Source organism: Leptonychotes weddellii, chromosome 15 (assembly GCF_054177405.1).
Source record: "Leptonychotes weddellii isolate Sample4059 chromosome 15, ASM5417740v2, whole genome shotgun sequence".
NCBI lineage: Eukaryota > Metazoa > Chordata > Mammalia > Carnivora > Phocidae > Leptonychotes > Leptonychotes weddellii.
In genome coordinates, this window is record NC_138383.1 from 46,656,775 (window position 1) to 46,679,587 (window position 22,813).

At 47.2% G+C, this 22,813-nt stretch overlaps 1 protein-coding gene across 2 annotated transcripts in view; it reads right to left on the reverse strand.

Moving 5' to 3' along the window:
• Positions 1-22,813, reverse strand: part of SHISA6 (shisa family member 6) — a 254,371-nt gene that overhangs the window by 123,499 nt on the left and 108,059 nt on the right. For both annotated transcript variants that reach the window (XM_081804162.1, XM_081804161.1), the window contains exon 3: positions 21,067-21,162. In XM_081804162.1, the coding sequence (XP_081660288.1) occupies positions 21,067-21,162 (96 nt within the window). The remainder of the gene's footprint in view (positions 1-21,066; positions 21,163-22,813) is intronic.

Genomic DNA, 22,813 nt, shown 5'->3' on the forward strand with positions numbered 1-22,813 from the left:
CTCCTGAGTGGTCCCAGGGGGAATCTGCCTGGGACTGATTGACAGGAGGCCTCTGGGAATACCACCCCGCCCTCCTTTCTCTCTGAGTCCAATTACCCAGGGAGGGAATGGACTGAGAACATATTTAGAAAAATGTGTTCATTGTTGCTTTTAAAAATCTCCTCTGTAATTAGGTACTACGGGGGTAGTCAACCATGAAAAGCCACCACCAGTGCTGTCAAGTTCCATAAAACAAAAAAGAAACCAATTAGTCCAAATGGAGAAGAGGCTGGCTGAGCCCCAGCACCTGTCTCATTCACTCCATGCCCACACCCACCAGAACGGCAGTCTCGACTCAGGCAAGCCCACTCTGCCTGAGCATTTCCACATCCGCCTGGTGTGGACAGGATGTCACTGAGTCTCCAACCTCTCTCCCGAGAATCCATCTCGTCAGTACGAAGGCCAGCAGTTTCATTGTGCTCGCCTACAAAACTTCTAGAACGAGCCCCCAAACCTGCCAGTTGTGTGAAAAGTAATCCAATCAGATTCTTGGCACTTTATGCATCCTAGTGGCTCCTGGGAAGCATCTGTGCCCATAGGAAGAGATAAAGGGTAGAGACACCTGCACAGACTCGATCCTGTTCCCTGACGGCTCCTGAACTTTCTCCAATGAAACCCGACTCTGGGGAGTGACTGTTCTCTAACTGAGGCATTCCGGTGAGTGTGAATTTTAGGTACAGTGCTTTATGAAGCCTTAGTTGCATTAGCATGCCCACCCAGAGGTGTGGGCTCTTGGGCGCTCCCTCTCTGGACCCCAAGCCACATGGGGTAAGTTCTCTTGCAACCCTTCCTCTCCACAAGGGAGCTGCTTCAGGGCTCCGAGGTCAAGGATAGGAGGCTGTGAGACAGAGCACCACGATTCTCTCCACAGGGTGCAGCTACCAGCACTCCAAATACTTGTGTGACCTTGACCCACGGAAAGAACTTAAACCTTCCCATCGACACCACGTGTTTCCCTTACTGAGACCTACCTCAGCACCTGAGAGTTCCACCCAGAAGTGACACACTCCATACTATCTACTCACTGACCTGGTTCTCCTTCCATCCCAGTGCTTGGCACATCCCAGTGCCTGGCACATCCACATGATTTGCACACCCCCAGCCCAAATCAGGGGCCCCTCACAATGTCTGCTCAGACAGGTTTCAGAACTGCTAAGGACCAGTGCCTGCCAAGTGCCCCCTTTCTTCCCCTTTCTGAACCAGAGTGCTTGCTGTGGATTCCCTGTCCATATTCTACCTCATCAGTCTATATGGGGAGAAACAGGTCTTTTCAGTTTATAGATCTCTAGGAGGATTAAGAAGAGCCGCCTGGACTTGGACATGGGGAAATCCCTTGGAGGTTGAAGTGCATGGAGGAAAGCAAGCCTTGTGTGAAGTCATTAAGGACGAGTAGGCTTTAAAACAAGTAAAAAGGTGGGAAAACAAATATTTTAGGTTTTGTTGAGGCAAAATAAATTCTGTACATTCAGTGAAAGATTAAGTATACCAGGCAGCCTACTCATATAAGGTTTTAACTGAGTAGAAAGACAATTAGATCATGGTCTCATGGGTTGTGAGATTGAGCCCTGTGTCGGGCTCCACGCTCAGTGGGGAGTCTGCTTGAAGATTCTCTCCCTCTGCCCCTCCCCCAACTCGTGTGTTTGCTCTTGCATGCGCGCACTCTCTCTGTGTCTCTAAAATAAATAAATGAATCATTAAAAAAAAAAGAATCAAATAAAAGTGATGCTCAGGCTGCCAGTTTGGGCAACTAAAAGAAAGTGACATCCATGAAATTTCATCAAAAATAGAAGTTGGTTTTGGAGGAAAGATGCAGGTTCACCTTAGGAAGTGCTGACTTTGAGGAGATGGCAGAAAATGCAGGAAGGTCTCTCCCTTCCCCACTTCTAGGGCCACATCTCTGCTAAAAGGCTTTCATTGGTGAAGTTCAGCCAAAAGGGAAGAGAGACAAAAGAGAAGGAGCTTGGGATATTTGGCTAGGAACAATGCCAGGAATCATGCATATAAGTACATCTTCTAAGGGAAAGTTTTTTTTTTTTTAAATATTTTATTTATTTATTTGACAGAGAAAGACACAGCGAGAGAGGGAACACAAACGGGGAGTGGGAGAGGGAGAAGCAGACTCCTTGCTGAGCAGGGAGCCCGATGCGGGACTCGATCCCGGGACTCCAGGATCATGACCTGAGCCAAAGGCAGTCACTTAACCAACTGAGCCACCCAGGCACCCAGGGAAAGTTTTAAGAAGGAGAAGAATGAAGGGTTAGCCCCAAGCTTGGAAAATATGCAGGTTTGTGGGGTGAGGAAAGGGAACCATACATAGAAAAGGAGTCAAAGAAGTCACATTCAAAAGAAGCTGTAGTCTAGCGTCATGAGAGATGATTTTCAAGTAAGAGTGGGAAGTCCGTAGTATCAAATTCTGGAGAAAAGCCAAAAAAGGAGGAATGGAAACTAAGAGAAGTCCGTAGATCTGGAGATTTATTTTGTATCGGGACCTTTGCCAGTGGAGTTTAAGCTAGTTCTTTGCCTGAAAGTTGCATCATCATGGGCCAAAATCTCTCACCTTCCATGTGGCCCAACACTGCCACAGAAGTTCTGATTCAGGGCTGCCTGGGTGGCTCAGTCGGTTGGGCGTTCAACTTTTGGTTTCAGCTCAGGTCATGATCTCAGGGTCCTAGGATCAAGCCCCGTGTGTGGCTCTGTGCTCAGTGCGGAGTCTGCTTGAGATTCTCTCTTCCTCTCTCTCTGCCCCTCCCCTTCACTCATGTGCACATGCATGCGCACTCACGCTCTCTCTCAAATAAAGAAATCTTAAAAAAAAAAGTTCTGATTCCTGTTCTCTGGCATCTGCCACTCTAGTAAAATGAGGAAGGGGGTGAGACATAATTCCAGAGTTGTCAATGACATAATATTTAGTCCTATATGCAATCAGTAGAATTAATAATCACCAGGTAGGGTTCCCCATAGCAGCAAAAGAAGGAAGTGACTACCGCATTACACAGGAGGCTATGCACTGTGGCTGATCAAGTAAGACACTGCTCACGTGTGTAGTTTTCTCCATGCACCTGTATATTTCATGACCCCTGTCTATCTCTCTGTTGTATAACATAAGTAAAAGCTTTACAATCACACAGCCCTGGCTTTAATTCCAGCCCTGTTCTTTCTAGCTGCATGCTCAGCATAGCCAGAAAACAGAAAAAGCCCAGATTTTAAATGACTTTTAATTAAAAAAATATAACAAATCTGAGAAAGTTGTCTTTCCACTCCTGCTATAAGCCCAATGGTGAATAAAAACAGTCTGGAATAAGATATGTGGAAGAGAGAAGAAGGGAGACTGCAGCAGGTCTAAGAATAATCTAAAACTACTGTTGGAATAAAAAAGTTCACTCTAGGTATGAAAACACTGAAAGGCATCCTGGTAGGTCAGAGTACTAACTACATGCAAATCAACATGGCAGTCCTCTATAGCATTGTTTCCGGACAAGAAGGAAGTCAAAAGGAAGAGAGAGAGGCTCTTTGGAGATTGGCTGGTGAAGGGGAAAAGAAGCCCAGGGATGGGGAATGGGATCCAGTAATACAAAAGAGGATAAAACTCTCAATAATAATAATGCCAATTAGAGAAAATGTACTTTCTACATTAATAGAAAAGGCTACCATTAAAATAGGAATCTTCTACACTGCCCCATATCAAAAAAGGGGAGAAGAATATGAATAAATACATACAAATCCTGAAAAGCCCAAACGAAGAATCCAAACACCTCTACTGATGATAATTTTCTTCCAACTCTACACAAAAGTAACCATGAAGAAGACACTGAACACAACATTCTGAAATGAATTAAGCAGCCTTAAATACACACTTGTAATTATAAAAAATACCTTGAAAGTGAAATTCAAACATTGAAAATAAACAGAAAAAAAATGGAAGAGAATTTACTGAACTCTGGAAAGAGATGGAAGAAAAGGACAAATTGACTGAAGTGCAAGATGCCTAAGAGAGAACAGTGCCTAGCAAAGGCACTGAGGAAAGGCAAAAATGCAGCCATGACAATGAAATGAACTAATGAAAGCAATGAGAATTAGAAAGACAGGAAGGAAACACAGCACACTTATAATTAGGGTCCCTAAAGAAGAGAGACAAAACTGGGCAAGAAAACTAATATATAAAGACATAATTCAGCAAGACTTCCTTTAAATTAAAAGAAGATCTGATGGTACCTACTGAAAGAGCCAAAAGTATCTGGGAAATGTACTCAGAATGATCATCTCTGGTACAGAGGTAAAACTAACAGACTTCAAAGATAAAGAGAAAAATGCTCAAGGCTCTCAAGCAAAAAGATCAAATAACTTACAAAGTCAGAAGAATCAAACTGTCATTAGAGTTCTCAAAAAATAGTCTGCAATAGCCTACAAAGTCAACAACAGAACAGCGTTTTCAAAAAGTCAAGTAAAGAAAGTGGGAACCTAGAATTCTACGACCAAACTTTTTTTCAAGCATCAAGGCTTCAGAACAAGCTTCAAGGAACAAGAACTTAGGGAATTTTGTATTCATGAGCCCTGATTAGGCAATCTACTGGAAGATGAACTTCATCCAACTAAGAGATGACTGGGCAAACTTCAGAGGAAATATAATGGTAATGAGGAGGGAGAAAGAGAGAGAGATTGACCTCTGTCAGTCTAAAAGGTTAAAACCCAGCTGGGTAAGAGGGTACATAACTAATGTACAAATGCTAAATGGGGCAAAGTAGAAACTGGGAGAAGAAAGTAGAATAAATATACTGATTGTTCCATAGGCAAAAGGTGTAAGTTAAAGAATATCAATAAAAAACTTTAAACTAGATGAAAAAGTTACATTTAAACACACAGGACTAAGAAGCATTGAACAGTAGTTACAAAGGTAACTACTAGCAACAACCAAAAACCAAAAGAATCCCACATAATAATCAACTCAAATACCAAAAATTTAAAAATAAATTAAATAGGAAAAAATACATACGTTGTAGGAAAAGTTACTAATAAGCTACCCTCAAAATCACTAGGCCCTGATGGTTTTATAGGATAATTATTTCAAATCTTCAAAGACCACACAGTCCTAACGCTGTACACATAGCTCCAGAGCATTGAGAGGGAAAGAAAATTCCCAATTCCTTGAATAAAGCAAGTGATATTTGCTTTAGTAACGTTGATACTAAAAAGATACATAAAGATAGTACAAGAAAGAAAAGTACAAACCAATATCATTCAAGAATATTGATATAAAAATACTAAATGAAACATTAACAAACAGAATCCACTACCATATAAAGAAAATAATACATGACCAAAGTGGGATTTATTCTAGGAATGCAAGATTGAGTCAATGTTAGGAAATCCATTAATATATACCATATTAAAAATCTAGGGGAAGAATCTTAGATTATCCATAATGATATCTCCATAAATGATGAAAAAGCCTTTGACAAAATTCAATACCCATGCCTGATTTAAAAAAGAAACCCAAGAAAAGAGGAATTGAGGGACGCCTTTTTTGAAAAAGATTTTATTTAATTCAGAGAGAGAGAGAGCAAGCATGAGCAGAAGGGGAGGCAGAGGGAGAAGCCGACTCCCTGCTGAGCAGGGAGCCTGATGTGGGACTTGATCCCAGGATCCCAGGATCGTGACCTGAGCCGAAGGCAGATGCTTAACCGACTGAGCCACCCAGGCGCCCTGAGGGATATTTTTTAAAAAAGATTTATTTATTTATTTTAGAGAAAGCATGAGTGGGGGAGGGGCAGAGGGAGAGTATCCTCAAGCAGACTCTCTGCTGAGTGTAGAGGCTGACTCAGGACTCAATCCCAGGACCCCGAGGTCATGACCTGAGCTGAAACCAAGAGTCAGACGCTCAACCAACCAAGCCACCCAGGTGCCCCAGGAATTGAGGGATACTTTTAACATGAATTAATCTGAATCAATTATCTATCCATCCATCCATCCATCTTCTCCCTAGCTACCTTGGTCCTGAAGATAGTATCTTAATGGGAAAGCTTTAGAGCATTTTCTCGAACACTGAAACAAAGCAAGGATATCTTCTATCTCCACTAGTATTCAACACTGTATTAGTGGTATTAAGCCAATAGAGTCAGAGAAGATAAATCACTTAGAGGCATAAGAGTAAAGGAGAAGCAATATTACCTCTGTCTGCATATGATAGGATCATGTATCTGGAATGCTAATGATAAAAATAAATAATACAATAAATCACTAAGGCAGTGGAATATATAATTAACCACAGAAGTCAATGGCCTTCATGTACACAAAGGTAACCAGTCAGAGGTCACGATGGTAGAGAAACCCCAGTTACAAAGAGCGACCAAGGTGTTCAAATACTTAGAAATAAACCTAATAACATCTGATTCTGGACCAGAAAAAACGTTTTTCTTTTGTTGTAAAGGACGTTAGTGGTGCATTGAAATAAAAGGTGTAGAATAGGTGATGGTATTCCATCAATGTTAATCTTCTGCTTTGATAATCATACTGTGGATATGTCAGAAAATGTTTCTGATTTTAGGAATTACATACTTAAGTATTTAGGGGTAGAGGAACATCATATCTTCAACTTACACCCAAATATTTTTAAAAACCTATATAGGGGTACCTGGGTGGCTTAGTCAGTTAAGCATCTGTCTTCAGCTCATGTCCTGATCTCAGGGTCCTGAGATCGAGTTCCATTGGTCTCCTTGCTCTGCAGGGAGTCTGCTTCTCCCTCTGCCTCTACCCCTCCACCCCCCTGCTCGTCTTCTACTCTCTCTCTCAAATAAATAAATAAAATCTTTAAAAAAAATGTAAAAACCCTATATATATGTATTTTTAGAAAAAAAAATATATATAAATGTATATATGTGTATGTTAAGAATGTTAAATGTATACACGTTATGTTATATATATATAGAGAGAGAGAGAGAGAGAGAGGGAGAGAATGATAAAGCAAATGTAATAAATGTTAAAATTTGGAAAATTTGGAGGGTATACAGGAATTTCTGCACTATTTTTGAAACTTTTGTGTAAGTCTAAAATTATTTCTAAGTAAAAACTTTTAAAAGATAAAAAGTCAACAAAAAGAAAGTAATCAGTGAGCCTAATACTGATTATATAAATGATGGTATAATAGGATGGATTATTAAGCAGCCATTGGTGGGGGTAGGGGGGAAGACTGATTTAGATCTATATGTGTGGGTATTGAATGATATCCAAGCTGCATTAAGTTTTAAAAAAAGACAGAAAAATGGTATCTATATTGTATTCTTTTTTTTTGTATATGTGTATTTAAAATGCATAGGAGGGACGCCTGGGTGGCTCAGGTCATGATCCCAGGGTCCTGGGATCCAGCCCCAAATTGAGCTCTCTGGGGAGTCTGCTTCTTCCTCTCCCTCTGTGCTCTTTCTCACTCTCAGTCTCTCTCAAATAAATAAGTAAAATCTTAAAAGAAAATAAAATGCATATGATTGCAGTTGTAAAGAGTACCATGATACAAGAAATGAAGAGATATCAATTCTCACAGAGGTATAAAGGGATAGAGAACAGCTCTGGAGAGGACTCAGGTCATGGGAAACTGCCGACCTTATGTTTCAGCCCACACACACGAGTCCCAGAACATCAGGACTAGAAGGTATACTTGTCGTAGAAAAGTTTACAGGTAGAAAGACGCAGAGAGGTGAAGGAATTTTCCCAGGATCACATTCACCTGCAACAACTCAGGTCTCTCGACTCCAGTTTAGTGTTGTTTCAATTCATCCATCCATCCATCCATCCATCCATCCATCCATTCACAATATCCATCCATCCATCCATCCCATTCTATTCATTTCTTCCTGCCTTCCTCCATCCATCCATCCATCCATCTATTCACAATATCCACTGAACACCAACTACATGTGTGAACCATGGGGAACACATTACATCTCTAGCCATGGTGTCTCCTCTTGTGGTTAGTAGCAAAGACAGGTATCAGGCAAGGAATCATACAAATTAAAAATAACCGTTTGAAGAGTATAGGGAAGGAAACATATAGGGTGAAATCAGAAAATATAATGGAAGGTCTGTGTTCCATGCGATGGCCAAGAAGACTGACCTACAGAAGGGAGATTCAAGCCGAGACCTGAACCATGAGTAGATTGGTCTGATAAGGACCACAGGGGAAGAACTTCCCAGACAGAAGAAACAGTCTGTGCAAAGGCCCTAGAGAGGCAAGAACAGACAGGAGCCCAATTCTGAATGGAGTGCAGTGAACAGCAGTACTCAAGGACCAAACAGTGCTGGCCTTGCATGCCCATGTGTTTGCTTTGCTCCTGAGTCATGCTGTCAACAGAGGGACAGAGGAAGGAAGGAAGAGGATACACCCATTGCCATTTAAGAGTTTTGAACTCAGTATTCTTTTTTTTTTTGAGAGAGGGAGAGAGTGGGGATGGGCAGAGGAAGAGAGAGAGAATCTCAAGCAGGCTCCACGCCCAGCAAGGAGCCAGATGCAGGGCTTGATCCCACAACCCTGAGATCACGACCTGAGCCGAAACCAAGAGTCAGACATTCAACCGACTGAGCCACCCAGGTGCCCCTGAACTCGGTATTTTTATGATGCACAAGTGCCATTCTGACGCGTTAGGGTGAATATTTAAGACTCTGGCTCCAGTAGAGAGCCTTTGAGGTTTCATAAAGCAAAGCGCGACAAGAGGTCTAAGCTTCAGGTTAGGTTAGGTATATTTAGGATTAAATCAGGTTAAATTAGGTTAGAATAAGATCACTCTGGCTGCTCAGCAGAGGACAGGACGTGGGGGGCAAGCATGGAACTCTATCTGGGAGGTCTTTGAGAGTTGTCTAAATGGGAAGAGAGGGAGTCATGGACCGGGATGCTGGGTTAAGAAGGGAGGGAGTAGGGGCACCTGGGTGGTTCAGTTGGTGAAGCATCCAACTCTTGATTTCAGCTCAGGTCGTGATCTCACTGTTGTGGGATGGAGCCTCACGTGGGCTCTGCACTCCATGCAGAGTCTGCTTGAGATTTTCCCTCTCAAGCTGAGAGCAGCTTGCTCTCTCTCGCTCTCTCTCAAAATAAGTAAAATTAAAAACAAAAAAGAGAGAGAGAGAGAGAGAGAAGGGATTAAGCAGTGAGCAAGGTCAGGAGACCAGAGCGGAATGGAATGGAAATGCACTTGGATGTGAGCGGTGAGGCAGGAGAGATCCCAAGGACAGCATGCAGGATTCTACTTGAGCCCACAAGGAGCCAGGGGTGCTACTGGCTGAGGGCCCCTCGCCTTCATCTGCACAAATGTTAGGTTTTTGTCAAATCTGCCATGACTCAATCGGGGCGCAACTGGCATCCATATTTCTGTTGAATGGATGCGGGGCTTGGGCATCTGTGTTCAAGTGCTCTTATCGAAAAACCAGAAAACCATTATGCTCCCCCAGAATGACTCTCCCAGGGCACAAGCGAAAGGATTCATTAGAAAGCAGATGATGAGAGCAAGCGCCTGACATCCATCCTCTTCAAGGAATGAAGCCTTTATAAGCTCTGGCCCCCGTGAACCCAATTGCACATTTACGCATTGCTGGAGGAAGGGCCTTCAGGTACGAACCATGAACGATCTGCTGTTAACCTCGGGGAAAAAAAAATCACCTCCCTCTAGCATGATGCACGTCTCCTGTGGATCTTCCTGCAGGTATCATGGAGCATAGGCAGGGGATCAGGCCACTCTGGAACACTTGGGGGTGTTCCAAGTCAAAGGTCTCCTGTGGGAGGAAGCTGCCTGCCTGACTCCACGCCGTAGTTCACATCAGGAGGTGTTTCTTCCTGGGATTACCCCAGAGTATCAGAGAACAAGGGGACTTACGAAACTTCCATGCTCTGGCTTGCTCAAGGAAACAGGCCTGACATGGGGAGACTTTCCAGACTGTAAGTCAGAAAACCCATGGGTGTGAGGGTAGCAGAGTCTCCATGGAGCATTTGCTCCATGGGCCCACCTGATTCTTTCAGCTCTGTAGTCCACTACGTCATGATTGATGTACAGGGAGGACGCTCTTGGTGGGGGAAAATAGAGGCAGGGAGTTGACCCTAAGTTTGCCGTGTCCATCTCTGCCCAGGGAGTCAGCCTCACACAGGGGCCTGCTTAGTATGTGCTGGTTTTGCTTAGTTTTATTTTTTTTTTAAGATTTTATTTATTTGGGGGGGGTGGTGGCAGAAGAAGAGAATCCCCAGCAGACTCCATGCTGAGCGCAGAACCTGATGTGGGGCTCGATCTCATGACCCTGAGATCATGACCTGAGCTGAAATCAAGAGTCGGATGCTTAACCGACTGAGCCTCCCAGGCACCCCTTGCTTAGTGTTATTCTTAAAGGCAGAAGAGTAGAACAGAGCAGAAGACAGGCAGTGATAACCGGCTGGAATTCTGACCTCAGCCTGTGTTTTGCCCTGCCTCGGTCTTGGCAGGATTTAGGACACTGCCTCCAACCCACCTTTCCAGGGTCATTTCCAGCTGCCTTCCACTGGTGTCCCAGGGGCCCCATCACTTCCCTGTACCCCGCGAAAGGGGTCCAATGTCACCCTGGCATTTCCATCTCCGTGTCTTTGTTCCAAGGGGCACCCCCAACTGCAATGCCCACCCTGCCCCACTCTTGGCTTGTCACATGCTTCCTGCCCTGCAAGGACCATCCCAACTCCCATCTCCTGTAGGAGGCTCATTTAGGACTCCTCCACTCAGAGAAAAGGTTTTCCTCCTTTAAATCCCCGCGCCTCACCCCCGCCCCCTTGGGATCTATTTTATGGCATTTCCCTTTTGTTTGGCAGGGACGGTACTTCTGGAAGCCAGGCACCGTTGTACTCATCTTTGCTCAACCCATAATTAAGTTTTGCTGAGATGGACAAAGCCCCACGATTCCGATATCTGGGACAGGTTGCTCAAGTCTTAGGATGTGTCTTTGCATCACCATTCAGAGCTCAGGTATTCCCCTTAAGGAGGAAATATCTCCCTCCCCTCCTGCAGGACACCCTGGCTTCCCATATGCAGAGACTTCACGGCAAACGAGTCTCCGAAATGGAAGTGACCTTGAAGACCATCAAGAGGACTGCGCTTAAGCCCGAAACCCCTCGAGGGTAGTGCTGCTCAGGCTTTTATGTGCATGGGAACCCCCTGGAGATCTTGCTGACATGCAGACTCAGTAGGTTCGGGGTGCAGTCCAGGAGTCTGTATTTCTAGCTAGCTCCTAGGAGATGCCAATGCTCTAGCCCTAGCATTATCCCTTGAGGAGTAAGGTTCTTCAGCATTTTAAGCCACTGATAATATGAAGAGCTCCCATTGCTTGAACGCTTAGTACTCTGGTGCCTGTGATCTCATAGGATCTGCACGTAGCCCTGTGAGGCAGGTGTGGCACTATTACCTTATCTTACAGATGAATGTCACAGAGGTCAAGGTCACACGGCTGGCAGGTGGGGGAGCTGGGTGTGAACGAGCCTGTCTGACACCAGTGACCCTCTTCTCCTCACCACACTCCTCCTTCCACCATTATTTAAGGAGGGAAGTTTGCATCACCACCTGGAGGTCAGTAAGACTGAGACAGAGCCCCTGACTCCAGGCAGGAAGGGCTGCCGTGTCATTATTCTGCCACATCCATAATCCGCACAGAAGCTGAGTCACAGAATTCTACGGTTATGTTCTAGAGAGCGGCAGTGCCCCTGAGAACTGAGATCATCAGTATTCTGTCCCACTTTGGGGCCACAGTGAAATCCTGGCCACAGACTCCCACTGGCGTAGGGATGATGGCGCTCCCAGCACCTTCCCGGACCTGACAGCCCTGTAGCTTCACTGTCAGCGTTCCTGAGACTCTTGGCAGTGAGCAGCAGAGATTGAGGGAAAGCCAATGCCAAGGGCTGGCTCCTGAGAAGATTCCCAAGTTGGATGACCAGGCAGTGTCAAGACCAGTGCCAGGAAAAGGATGCACTGGCCACAAACTTGCCCCTGGGGCCAACGTGGGCCATGGGTCATGGCAAGCGAAAAGTTCAATCTGGTGCTAGCAAGCAAGTAGAAAGCAAGCAGAATGTGGCCCAGAGCTGCTAGACCTCTGGCTGAGCGCGCTGGTCTCTGGGAAAACCCAAGAACTTGATCCTCTATCCTCTCCCAATGGGGACTTCAAGGGCCCACTGAAATTCGGGGTGCTCTGGGCTTCCTTTGGGCCTCGCCTCCTGCCTGAGCAGAAAAGGAGTCTGGGCTAGCATTTGCTAAGGAGAGATGCTTCACTAATTTCAATGTACCAACAAGACATCTCTCTCTTGTCTCACTGCTGAAGGCTATGGCACATCCATCTGTATCTAGATTCCTCCTCTTGTGAGCAGAACACCCAAGGACCCTACAGGTGAGTTGGAATTTCCCAAGGCAACTTCCCAGTGCATCCTGAACCCCCCTTGGCCCTGTGTCACCTCTCCCCTCTTCACACCAGCCCAGCGGACTGTCCCAGCAGACTGGCCCCACAGCCCATGTGGGCCAATGGTAGCAGGCCCACAGGCAAGCATTAATGGGGACTTTTTTTCTCAACACCATGATTTATGGAGGTAGCATGAGCTGGATGATGGCTTAGATGCCCCATCACCTGTCAGTGTGTGCTGTTTCAACCCAGCCACTGCCCTTAGAACAAGGAGAACCTAAGAGGACGGTCAACTTGTGGATGGACATCCTTAGTGCCTCCAAGTGGGTCTCTCAATGGCAAAGAGGGTGGTTCTACCTTAGAAGTGGACCCTTGGATGGCTCAAGAAGTTGGCTCTGGTGAGCACCATGCTCCTCAAGCTCCATCTGCAAGGTTTAACTGCTACCCAAAGGAATCTAGCTGAAGACAGAGTCCTAAGTAAGACTGAGGAGGGTCATAGTGCCCTTTCTGCTTCCTGAGGATGGGGAGGGGTCACTGGTGTTCCTGTTAGCAGGACCCACATAGGAAAGCGGGTTTTGTGGAACAGTTGCCTTTAATGAAGATGGCCAAACTCCCTGAGGTATGGTACTGGGTTTCGTTCTGCCTTGTTTCTTCTTGTTTGAACAGCAGTGATGCTGAACAATGGATTCACCAGGTAAGCATGGAATTCACCGGTCATGCAGACCCATCTTTGCTTTTGATGCAGTCAGCTTGAGCCAATTAACCACTGGGCAAAGTTGACACCATTCTGTCAAAATAGGGAATCACACAGATGCCACGTATTTTCTTAAGTGGGAGGCTTGGGTTCAGCCTGTGTGTGCCTGCCTGCATCACGCGAAATGCCACCGAATAAGACTGAGCACACGGAGTCAAAGCCTGGTTCTTGGTATTAGCCATTAATCAAGAGTGAACAGGAATGGGAAGAGAGTAAACAAAGGGAGCTGCCCCACGATGCAGAGCAGAATGATCTGCAGACTGCTGGGATCTGTGGTGCCCTCAGCTCAGAACCCAAGAGCTCCTCCCTGCTCTGCTCCCACTTTTTCCCGCCCACCTTGGCCTATGGAGAAGTCCAGGAAAGAATGTTCCCACGTGGCCCCACGTGGCCTTCTCAGAGGCCAATCCAAGGCAAGCCAGACCCAGCCTTCCCTCTCTCTTGCTGTACTTCCCAGCTCTCCGTTGCCATGGAGACCAGATGCCTTCGGAGTTCTGTGCTTTATCTGGAGTCCAGCCTTGGAACACCTTGGCTTAGGGAAAGCCCACTCACTCCCCTGGCTCCCAGAGTGGGAAAATAATGAAGATGGATTTGTTTCACCATAATGGTTAAGGGGTCCCCTTGCCACAATCCACAGGATGGTCTGAAGGCTCCTGATCAAACCCAGGTGTGGGGGCGGTGCCCTGCCCACCCCTTCTTTCTTTTCTAGAATTGAAGACTTCCTTTCGAACCCTGGGTACCACAGGCAGCTGTGACAGCACCCAGGGTGGGCTGTCTACAGTTGTGTGGGGCCTGAGGAAGCAGGACCCTCACCTCCATTTTGACTGGCCCCTCCGCTTTATTCAGACCCACTCCCACGTTATCCCTTGGACCCTGTCGTGACCCAAAGCTTTGCCACCTCTTACGCTCTATCTTAGCCACCACACGGACCCCAAAGCTCTGGTCCTCCCATTCCCCTGCCCTGGCCTCTTATTCCCGGTAGAACATTTACCCAGACTCGTCACTGGCTAACACCTGTAGACTTTCTGCATGTTAGGACCCATCCCTGGCTTCGTCCCCTGCTCAAGGGACAAGTGCCACTGACCCACACCCGTCCCTCTGGATCACTTGCTTCTCGTCCTTAGATTTGGGGGCCTGAGCAGCTGGGGTGCCACCGATGCCACTGCCCCTCATTGCTGAGACTCCTGAACTAGCATCGGGATGGTCACTTCCATCCCTGATCTCAGCACCCTCCTCCGATGCCCCTAGCTCTTCTGTAGGTAGGGTGTACCCTCCTGCCTTAGCTTCTGCCTCAGACCCTATGGGGAGTCTGGCTGGGCAGCGTGGCTGCCCAGAGCTAGCCTGGTCGCCAGGAAGCGCCATTCAGACAGAATGAGGAGATCCATCCACTCAGGATCTTTCTGCAGGGTCTGGAATGGTCCTACAGGGCGGCAGCTTCCTACATTCTGGCCTTGTCTCAATCTTCCGGAGGATCTCAGGGGAAGTCCTGAGGCCTCTGAGCACCAGGGGGCTGTGCAGAGGCCAGCTCCAGGCAGCAGCATCCTCAGTCTGAGTCTCTGGGCCCTGGAGATGGGTGTGGAAGATACTCTGAAGCCACAAGAACTGGGCCTGCTCATATGTCCTCATTAGGGTGACCAAGTGTCCCCGTTTGCCTGGGACTGAGAGGCTTCTCAGGACACAGGTTTTTCTGTGCTGAAATTGGAACATTTGGGGAAAACTGGGTTGGTGGACCACCCTCCCCCTCACTCAAGCTGATGACCTTGCTTCTCCAAATCACTGAGCACCAACAGCATATGCCCACCTGCATGCACCTGGGGCCATATACTCTGCCTTCCATCTGCGGAGGATTTCTCTGGTGGATTTTGCTCCTGGTGGAGATCCAGCATCTCCATGGTGGATCCCATCTGCTCTCGCCTACCAAGGACACAACTTCTGAAACACCACCCATCCCCCACCCCACGTCATCAATTTCCCCTTCTCTACCGGACCATTCCTACCAGCGAGCAAATACACTGGCACTTCTCCCGTCTTAAAACAGAGCAAAACAAAACTCTCTTTACATCACACTCTTCTAGCTCCTGCCTTCGTTCCTACTCCGCTTCATGTTGAAACTCTAGAGGGTAGTCTGTACCTACAGTCTAGTCCGCTTTTCCCATTCCCTTAAAGATCTTTTATAGCTTTTTATCACGGAACATTTCAAACACATCCCCAAACAGAGAGGCTAGAGTAATGAAGCTTGCTCTTCTCATCACCCAGTCTGCCCCAATCACATAGAAGCACAGCCCAGACATCATCCATTCTCTCTTGCCTCCATCAGATACACCTGTGCCTCCTGCCCCCCACCCCCACTCCCAACTGCTCTGGCAATGCTCACCGATGACCTCCATGTTACCAGCTCATACCTGGTGGTCACTGCTCAGGATTCCACTCACTGGACCTCTCTGTGGCTTAAACAGTCGATCACTGTCCCTCTTGGAAACACCTGTTTTGTTTTCCACTTGATTTCCAAGGTCCCACACTGCCCCGGTTGGCTTGCTTCCAGGTCCCTCCCCATCGCCCCAACCTCTCCATGTTGGGTGCCTGGTGGCTCCCTCCTGGAGCCTTGCTCACCTGGGGAGCGACACCCTCCCTAGCTGATTTCATGCGGTCTCCCAGGTCCACCCGCCAAAAACTCCCATGTTTCTATCCCCAGCCTGGACTTCTCTCCTGAACTTGACATTTCCGCATGGATGCTTTGATTAATAAGCATCTACAACTTAATCACCCCCAAGCTCTGCCTAAACCCTGTTCCTCCTGCAAATTTCCAGCTTCCTAATGCGTCAGGCCAAGACCACTTTGTCTTCCATCTTGCCCAGAATGGTAACCAGATCTTTACTAAATGGCCCACTGGCCCTGTGTGCTCAAGCCCCAGCCTTTGTCTGACCCCACACAATCTGGCTCCTTCTGCTCCTTCCTCCCAGCTTGGCCTGGAAGACCCCTCCCCCCAAATCCAGGCAGTTTCGATCCTTTACCCCCTTCGATCTGTGCCCAAAGGTCGCTTTTTCTCTGCAGCCTTGTGGGTGTTCTTTTATGAACTGCAACTCCCTCCCTTTCCCTGTCCTGTTTTGTTCCATAGCTTTGAACCTATCTGACACGCTTCGTATTTTTACTTCTTTCTATTGCTTCTCACCGGCCTGTAAGTGTGTCTGCTGTATCCTCAGTGCCTAGAACAGTGTCTGGTATACAGCAGGTGCTCATCATACACGTTTCCCTGAAGGAGTCAATGACCAGGGGAGTAGCAGTGTCTGCCTCTTACCGAAGGGACCCTTGCTTTGGAGCTCCTGCCTTTTAGCAAAGGCTGCAGAGATTGCTCTCTGTTCCAGACTCACTCGCTTGCTCTCTCTCTCACACATACACACCCCCTCTATCTGGCTCCTGGCATGGTGGAAAGGGCCCGGGAAACAGAAATAGCAGAGGGGAGACAAGCAAGGACCAGTTCATCACATTCACTATGCAAAATGCCCGAGTGCAGAAGACAGCCACGGTAACCATGTGAGCTTTGTTGTCACCACCACTCACTGCCCGTAAGGACTCTCCCTGGCCTGGCCTGGGATACACCGGTGGAGCTCCCTGGAATTAATGTTACTGACATATGGAAGATTCTGGAAAGAATCTTCCCAGCTCTCTTGACCAGACTCAAAAACAGCCAGCCCGACTGAAACTTTAACCAAAATGCTGAAGTCGAATAGGGTCTCTGTAAGTGTGTTCCTTTAGATGGACCCTGAAAATGTATCTGGGCAGATTGAGCTTCCTTTCTGGAAGGAAAGCCCCTGCTCATCTGGGGGTGGTGTCTTACTCCCGGTCCATCTTCTTTTCGTGTGACTTCCTGTCCTGCAAAAATGTGTGCCTCTAGTAAGAACAGCCACTGGCGCTGGAGTGCTTCCCATGCGTGCGTCCCGAGGAACCACTGCCCATTGAGGCCCCGGCCCTGTCCTCCTCCCTCCATCCCCGGCAGGATGTGCGTGGTTGGGAGCATGAGCTTTGGAAACAGGCCTGGATTTGGAATGAAACGGTACTGACTGCCTGACGTTCACTTGTGCAAATTACTCAACTGCTCTACTTTGAGTTTTTCCCCCGCCAAATGGGGATGACAAGAGCTCTCCCACGGGGTCATCATAACGGTGAAAATAAGACGGCATGTGTCGAAATGTTGGTACATAGTAAATGCTCAGCAAATAGGAGCCTTTATCATTGGGTTTCCATCGTGGCAGCCTGGGGGATGCTCTGGTTCCCTCAAGACTGTTCTGGGGTCCTATGTGGGGCGTCTGGGTAATCCTGTCCAATGAACAGAGAAAACGGTGTAGGGGGAACTTGTTCCAAACTCGTCGTCACTCTGATCAGCATCTTCCTTGGCCTTGACTTCCACTTACTCCTGGAGGCTGACTAATGGTTATGTGGCCTCCTGAGCTAAAATATGGGGTCTCCTAACAGGACAGAGATAGATCAGGGAGCTTTGGTGGCTTCGAACCTTCCAATGTCTCACTTCTGCAATCCCATTAACCAAAAAACATCCCCTTGTTTAGGCTTGGTCTCAGAACATTTAATTACCTGTGTACCTGTGGATCTCATTCTAAAGCATCCTCACCCCCAACTCTCTGAATTTGGATGAGCCACCACTGAAGCCGGGGTGGGTGCACTTCCCTCCCCATGATGCGTGAGGGGGCCTTTGAAATGGCAGACAGGGCTGGCGGCATCCAAGGATCCAAAGAAGGTTCCCAGCGCCGTTCAGAATAGGGACCATCAACGCATGATTCTCAGATAATCAGAGTCTGCTAGAAATACATGTGAAATTCAGTGATGCAGGCTGGAAGGGCAATGGTATGACCTTCTAAAGGAGGCATTTGCTACCCCGTCAGTTCTGAGCGTCACGGTGGGGCCACATGGTGGCCACCAGAAGGCCTATCGCCAATGTAGGAAGAAGAAAAAATGGGAATAAAGGAAGAGGTACCCGACAGGCAGCAGAGGTGAAGCAGAAAGAAATAAATAGAAGAAGAAAAGGAAGGGCACAAAGCACATGTGATGAACAATGGCCCCATGTTTGACACCCCTGGGGGGTTCCCTGCCCATGGCGTAATTCGATGGGGCCGCTTTGCTGAACTTGGTACCACTCAGAGCTGAACTTGGGTTGTTGCTCTGACGGAAGGGAGGATGGAGCTGGGCCCCTTCCTAGAGATCCAGGCTGTGCAGGGAGAAAGAATTCTGATATTAGAAGGAGATTCCCGTTTCCAAAGCTCCCCCCCAGCCCCAGTCTCCTGGCTCATGAAACTTTAGTTATTATCTCAATAGGAAAAGCCACACAAGGTACATTCCTGGAGGAGAGAGGAGGTTTCAGAGGCCGTGAGAGGAAGGGAATGATAAAGAGGATATGGTGGGGGTGATGACTGGCGGGGGCGGTCGGGCCATGCACACACAGGAGGGCTGCATGAGACGCGGACAGGCTAATATCAGGAAAATCAGCAGCAGCCACGGCAAAGCCCCACACCCACAGCGGGACAGAGCCTCCCGGAATGATGGTGACCCAAAGGACAGGTAGAAATAGAGAATCGCCTCTATGTTGCTCTGATGGAGGTCTATCTAGTTCCTTTAGGAGCAGCCTGGTGTCCACCACCCGATAAATGCACGATCTGGCTCCCCTCTGGCTCAGGTCCCAAGTCCTCTTATTCTCGTCCTTTCTACCCTGCTTTATTCGCACCAGCCCCCTTCCTACTTCTCGGTGCCACAAGAAAGCTTCTACCTCAGGGCCACCTTCCTGTCGCCTCTGCCTGGGATGCGGGTCTCTGCCCAATTACCACGGTCTCATCCAAGCTGCCTTTCCCTCCAAGACTGGCTCTCTGCCGCAGCATTCCCTGCCTCGCACCTGCCTGGGGTTTTCCCCTTGCCTGCGTCGTCAAGAATTTATTTTGTCTGCTTCCCCCAGTGGAATAGGTGTTTCACACAAGCAGATTCCATTTTGTTTACTTCTGAATATTGCTCAGCACCGAGCAGGCCCCGTGAAATATTTGTTGAATGAATGTATGAACCCAAAGCGGCAATGTTTACAATATACATATGGAGTTCTTTCGATTGAGCTATTTGGTGTTTCAGCTGCAAGAAGGGGTAGGGGTAAGGGTGGGAAACCAACAACTGCCGTTGAGAAGGCTTGGTAAGAGCTGCCATGTTCTCTTTGAGAAATTCAGATCTGTGGCTCTGCCCCATGGGTTGTAGGAGTGGGGTAGTCAACCTCCAAGATGGCCCCCAGGGATCCCTGGCACCTGATATTACCGCCCTTGTGTAATTCCTTCCCATCTGGAATAAAGCTGACTTGTGTCACCAATAAGATATTGAGCAAATGACAGTGTGTCACCAACAGGCTTGGTCATAAGAGACATCCGAGCTTCTTTCTTTCTTTTCCTTGGATCACCCCCTCTGGGGAAGCCCAGCCACCACACTGTGAGGACACGCAAGTAGCCCATGGAGAGAACGTTGTGGGGGGTGGGGAGGGGAACGGAGGCTTCCCGCCAACAGCCAGCACGATGTGCGTGAACGATCTTGGAAGCCGGTCCTCCGCCCCAGTCAAGCCTTCAAATGATGGAGCCCCTGCTACAATGTTGACTGGAACCTCATGAGAGACCCCAACCCAGAAGCATTTAGCTCAGCTGCTCCCGAATTCCTGGCCTGCCAAAACTATGCCAGATAATACATTTGTTCGGTATTGTTTTAAAATGCAACATTTTAGATCTGTGTGATTTGTTGCAGAGTAGACGACGTGGGGGTGGGGGCTGGCCGTCCTAGCTTTGAGCTGAGACGGTTATGACTAAGATTGTGTCCTTCGCTGGTTCACCGTGCAGCCCAGCTCCCCTTCTGGTCCCAATTTGATTCTGCAACTTCGAGTAGCCACCTGTGTCCTCAATAAACTTTATTTAGACACAAAGAGACACAACAGAAAATACATACACAGATACAGATATATATATGTATATATATATTTTTCTCTATAGGATGAACAAACATCACACAGGGAATTTAAAAAGTAGTTGCATGGAATGTAAGAAAAAATTGCAAAGTTCCTTGGTCGCTCACACTTAAAACAGACACATATTTCAGAGGCAGACAGGGATAGAGCATCCCTACAACAGAATTCACAGTTGATCTATAACAATACACAGGTGTTAGGAAGGTAGTCAGGAGTCAGGGATCCAGTTACTCTTGATATGACAGAATGCTCACAACACTAGGAGGACTCTGTTTAAACAAAAGACAGAATGGAGGATTCCATATCCCCCCCCACCCCTGCACAGATGCTCTGCAAGCTGTCAGCTAGGGCAAAAAGCAGCTCAGCAGAAATGCCACGTAAACGTTCATCTTGAGGCTTCAAGGTCTGTGTAACCTCTACCTCTGGGTTCACACCGCGGAGAGTTTATATAGACATACTTAGGGACACTGAAACTCTCGAACATGCACGCTGGCTCCAAGACCCACGGTATAGAACGTTGGCATCAGTTTATAAAATGTGGCTTTCAAACGGAAAAGGGGTAAGAGCCGAGAGGAGAACACACACTTTGCAAATGGTGCCCCGCCCACTGGCAGTTTCCTACCAGGTTGCCTGTGGTCCTTCCCACAGGGTCCCTGGCCTCTGGGTCCCGCTCCTCGCCAGGGTGGAAGGGGGGGGCGGGAGCGATGTCTCTGGCAAGTCTATGGCCCTCTAACGTCCCACCTGTGACCTGTCAAAAGCCACGTATGTCACCAGGACCAGCTGCCGTGGTACCACCCCTTGCTTCTCCCTGTCCCGGACAAGCCTCTGGCCTCCACATCATCTTCGCGTTTCAGAGCGGGGCTCCCCTAGGCAACCTGTGTGTTTTAGTAAAAAATGGTTTCCACTGTACCCTTCGTGTGTCCTCTTCCTAACGTGACAAATCCAGAGGAGATGAAGTTATGGAGATCGGGTCCTCCACTTCGGTAAGCATCCTTCCCATAATGTCCTGCAAGAAGACGGGGCAGAGTTATCCGGAAGACTCATAGCAGCAATAATAAGGCGAGCGAGGCAGCTCCCACTCACCCGGCCGGAGTGAGGAAGTCAGTGGCAAACCAGCGGCTAAGGCAGGAGGGAGAATCCGTCAAGAAAAAAAAAATATATATTATTTTATAAACACATATGATATATATTACAAATATATATACCACATATATAAAAAGTATATATATCAGGTATATATACATGTACGTGTGCGTATATATACGTGCATATATATATATATATATATATATGTAGTTGCACAACAAAGACGAAAGTTCTGGAAACGATACACAGAAAGCAGAGGGAAAAGGGGTACATGTGGCTTGATTTTGGCATTTCTGACCGAGCGCACCAGAACATCAGTGTGTTTGTCCCCACCATCCTGCCTGTTGTCCCAGCTTCTTCCAGCTTGCCTTACTCATTTGTTTTCTTTCTTTCCAGAGCATGGATGCTGGGCTAAGTCTGGCCGGGGATGCTCTCTCTATGTTCCTGTTGATAAGTCCCACCACATCCTATGGGGCTACAGCCTTGCGGCTTAGGAGAGATGCAGTGTCAGCCGACGAAGGCGGGCAGAATGGCGGTTGTCAAACACTGGGAAAATATTTACTGCTTTTCTCTCTCAACTTTCCGCAATAAGATCTTACTCCTTGTCAGCCTAATGTAGCCATCTACCCGTGCGTGGGGCTGGTCTGGGGAAAGGTGAGTGTGGGCGAGGACCCTGAGAGAAGAAATTCAAAGAGAAAACGAGTAACGCTCTGCTTCTGACATTCGAAATGGGATTTCACAATGCTCTTGAAATACAGGTAGGGTAAAGAAAAAAGGACTCCGTAAATGCCATCCTGAGGCATAGACCTAGGAACATGGAGAAAAGCCGTCTTGTTGTTGTGTTGCTACAAGAGCTCATTAAAAACAACTTAGAAGTAAGACAGTGTGCAGAATTATGCAGGATGTAAGGTTAGGTTAAAAAGTGGACAGAAAATGGGGCACCTGGGTGGCGCAGCCGACTCTTGGTTTCAGCTCAGGTCATGATTCTCAAGGTCGTGAGATCGAGCTCCGCATAAGCCTCTGCACTGGGCGTGGAAACTGCTTGAGATTCTCTCTCTTTCCCCCTCTGCCCCTCCACCCTCTCTCTTTTCCTCTCTAAAAAAAAAAAAAAAAAGTGGACAGAAAATGCTATATTATATATGATCACAATGCTGTAAAGAAGTCAAACCAGAGCATTAAAAAAAAAAAAAAGATTGAAAGAAAACACATCCAACTGCCAGTAAAAACACTGCCAACTGCCTTCAGATAATTAGAACTTGCGTCTTACTTCTCTCCTTTCAGTGCTTCCATATTTTCCAAGTTTTTTTTTCCCTTTAGTAAGTATGTCTTTTTTATAATATGAATAAGTAAAATAAATTGCTAATGAAAAAAAAGTATGGTAAATGTAAAGACAACCCAAATCACATCTTTTCTTAACAGGGCGCCCTCTGTCTTGGTAGATCTCAAACACAGGTGCATACTGGAACCATCTAGAAGCTTCTAAAAATGCAAATGTCCAGACATAACTCCAGGGATTCTGATTCCGTTGATCGGGGTCTGGGCTTAGGCAATGACATTTTTTAATTCTTATG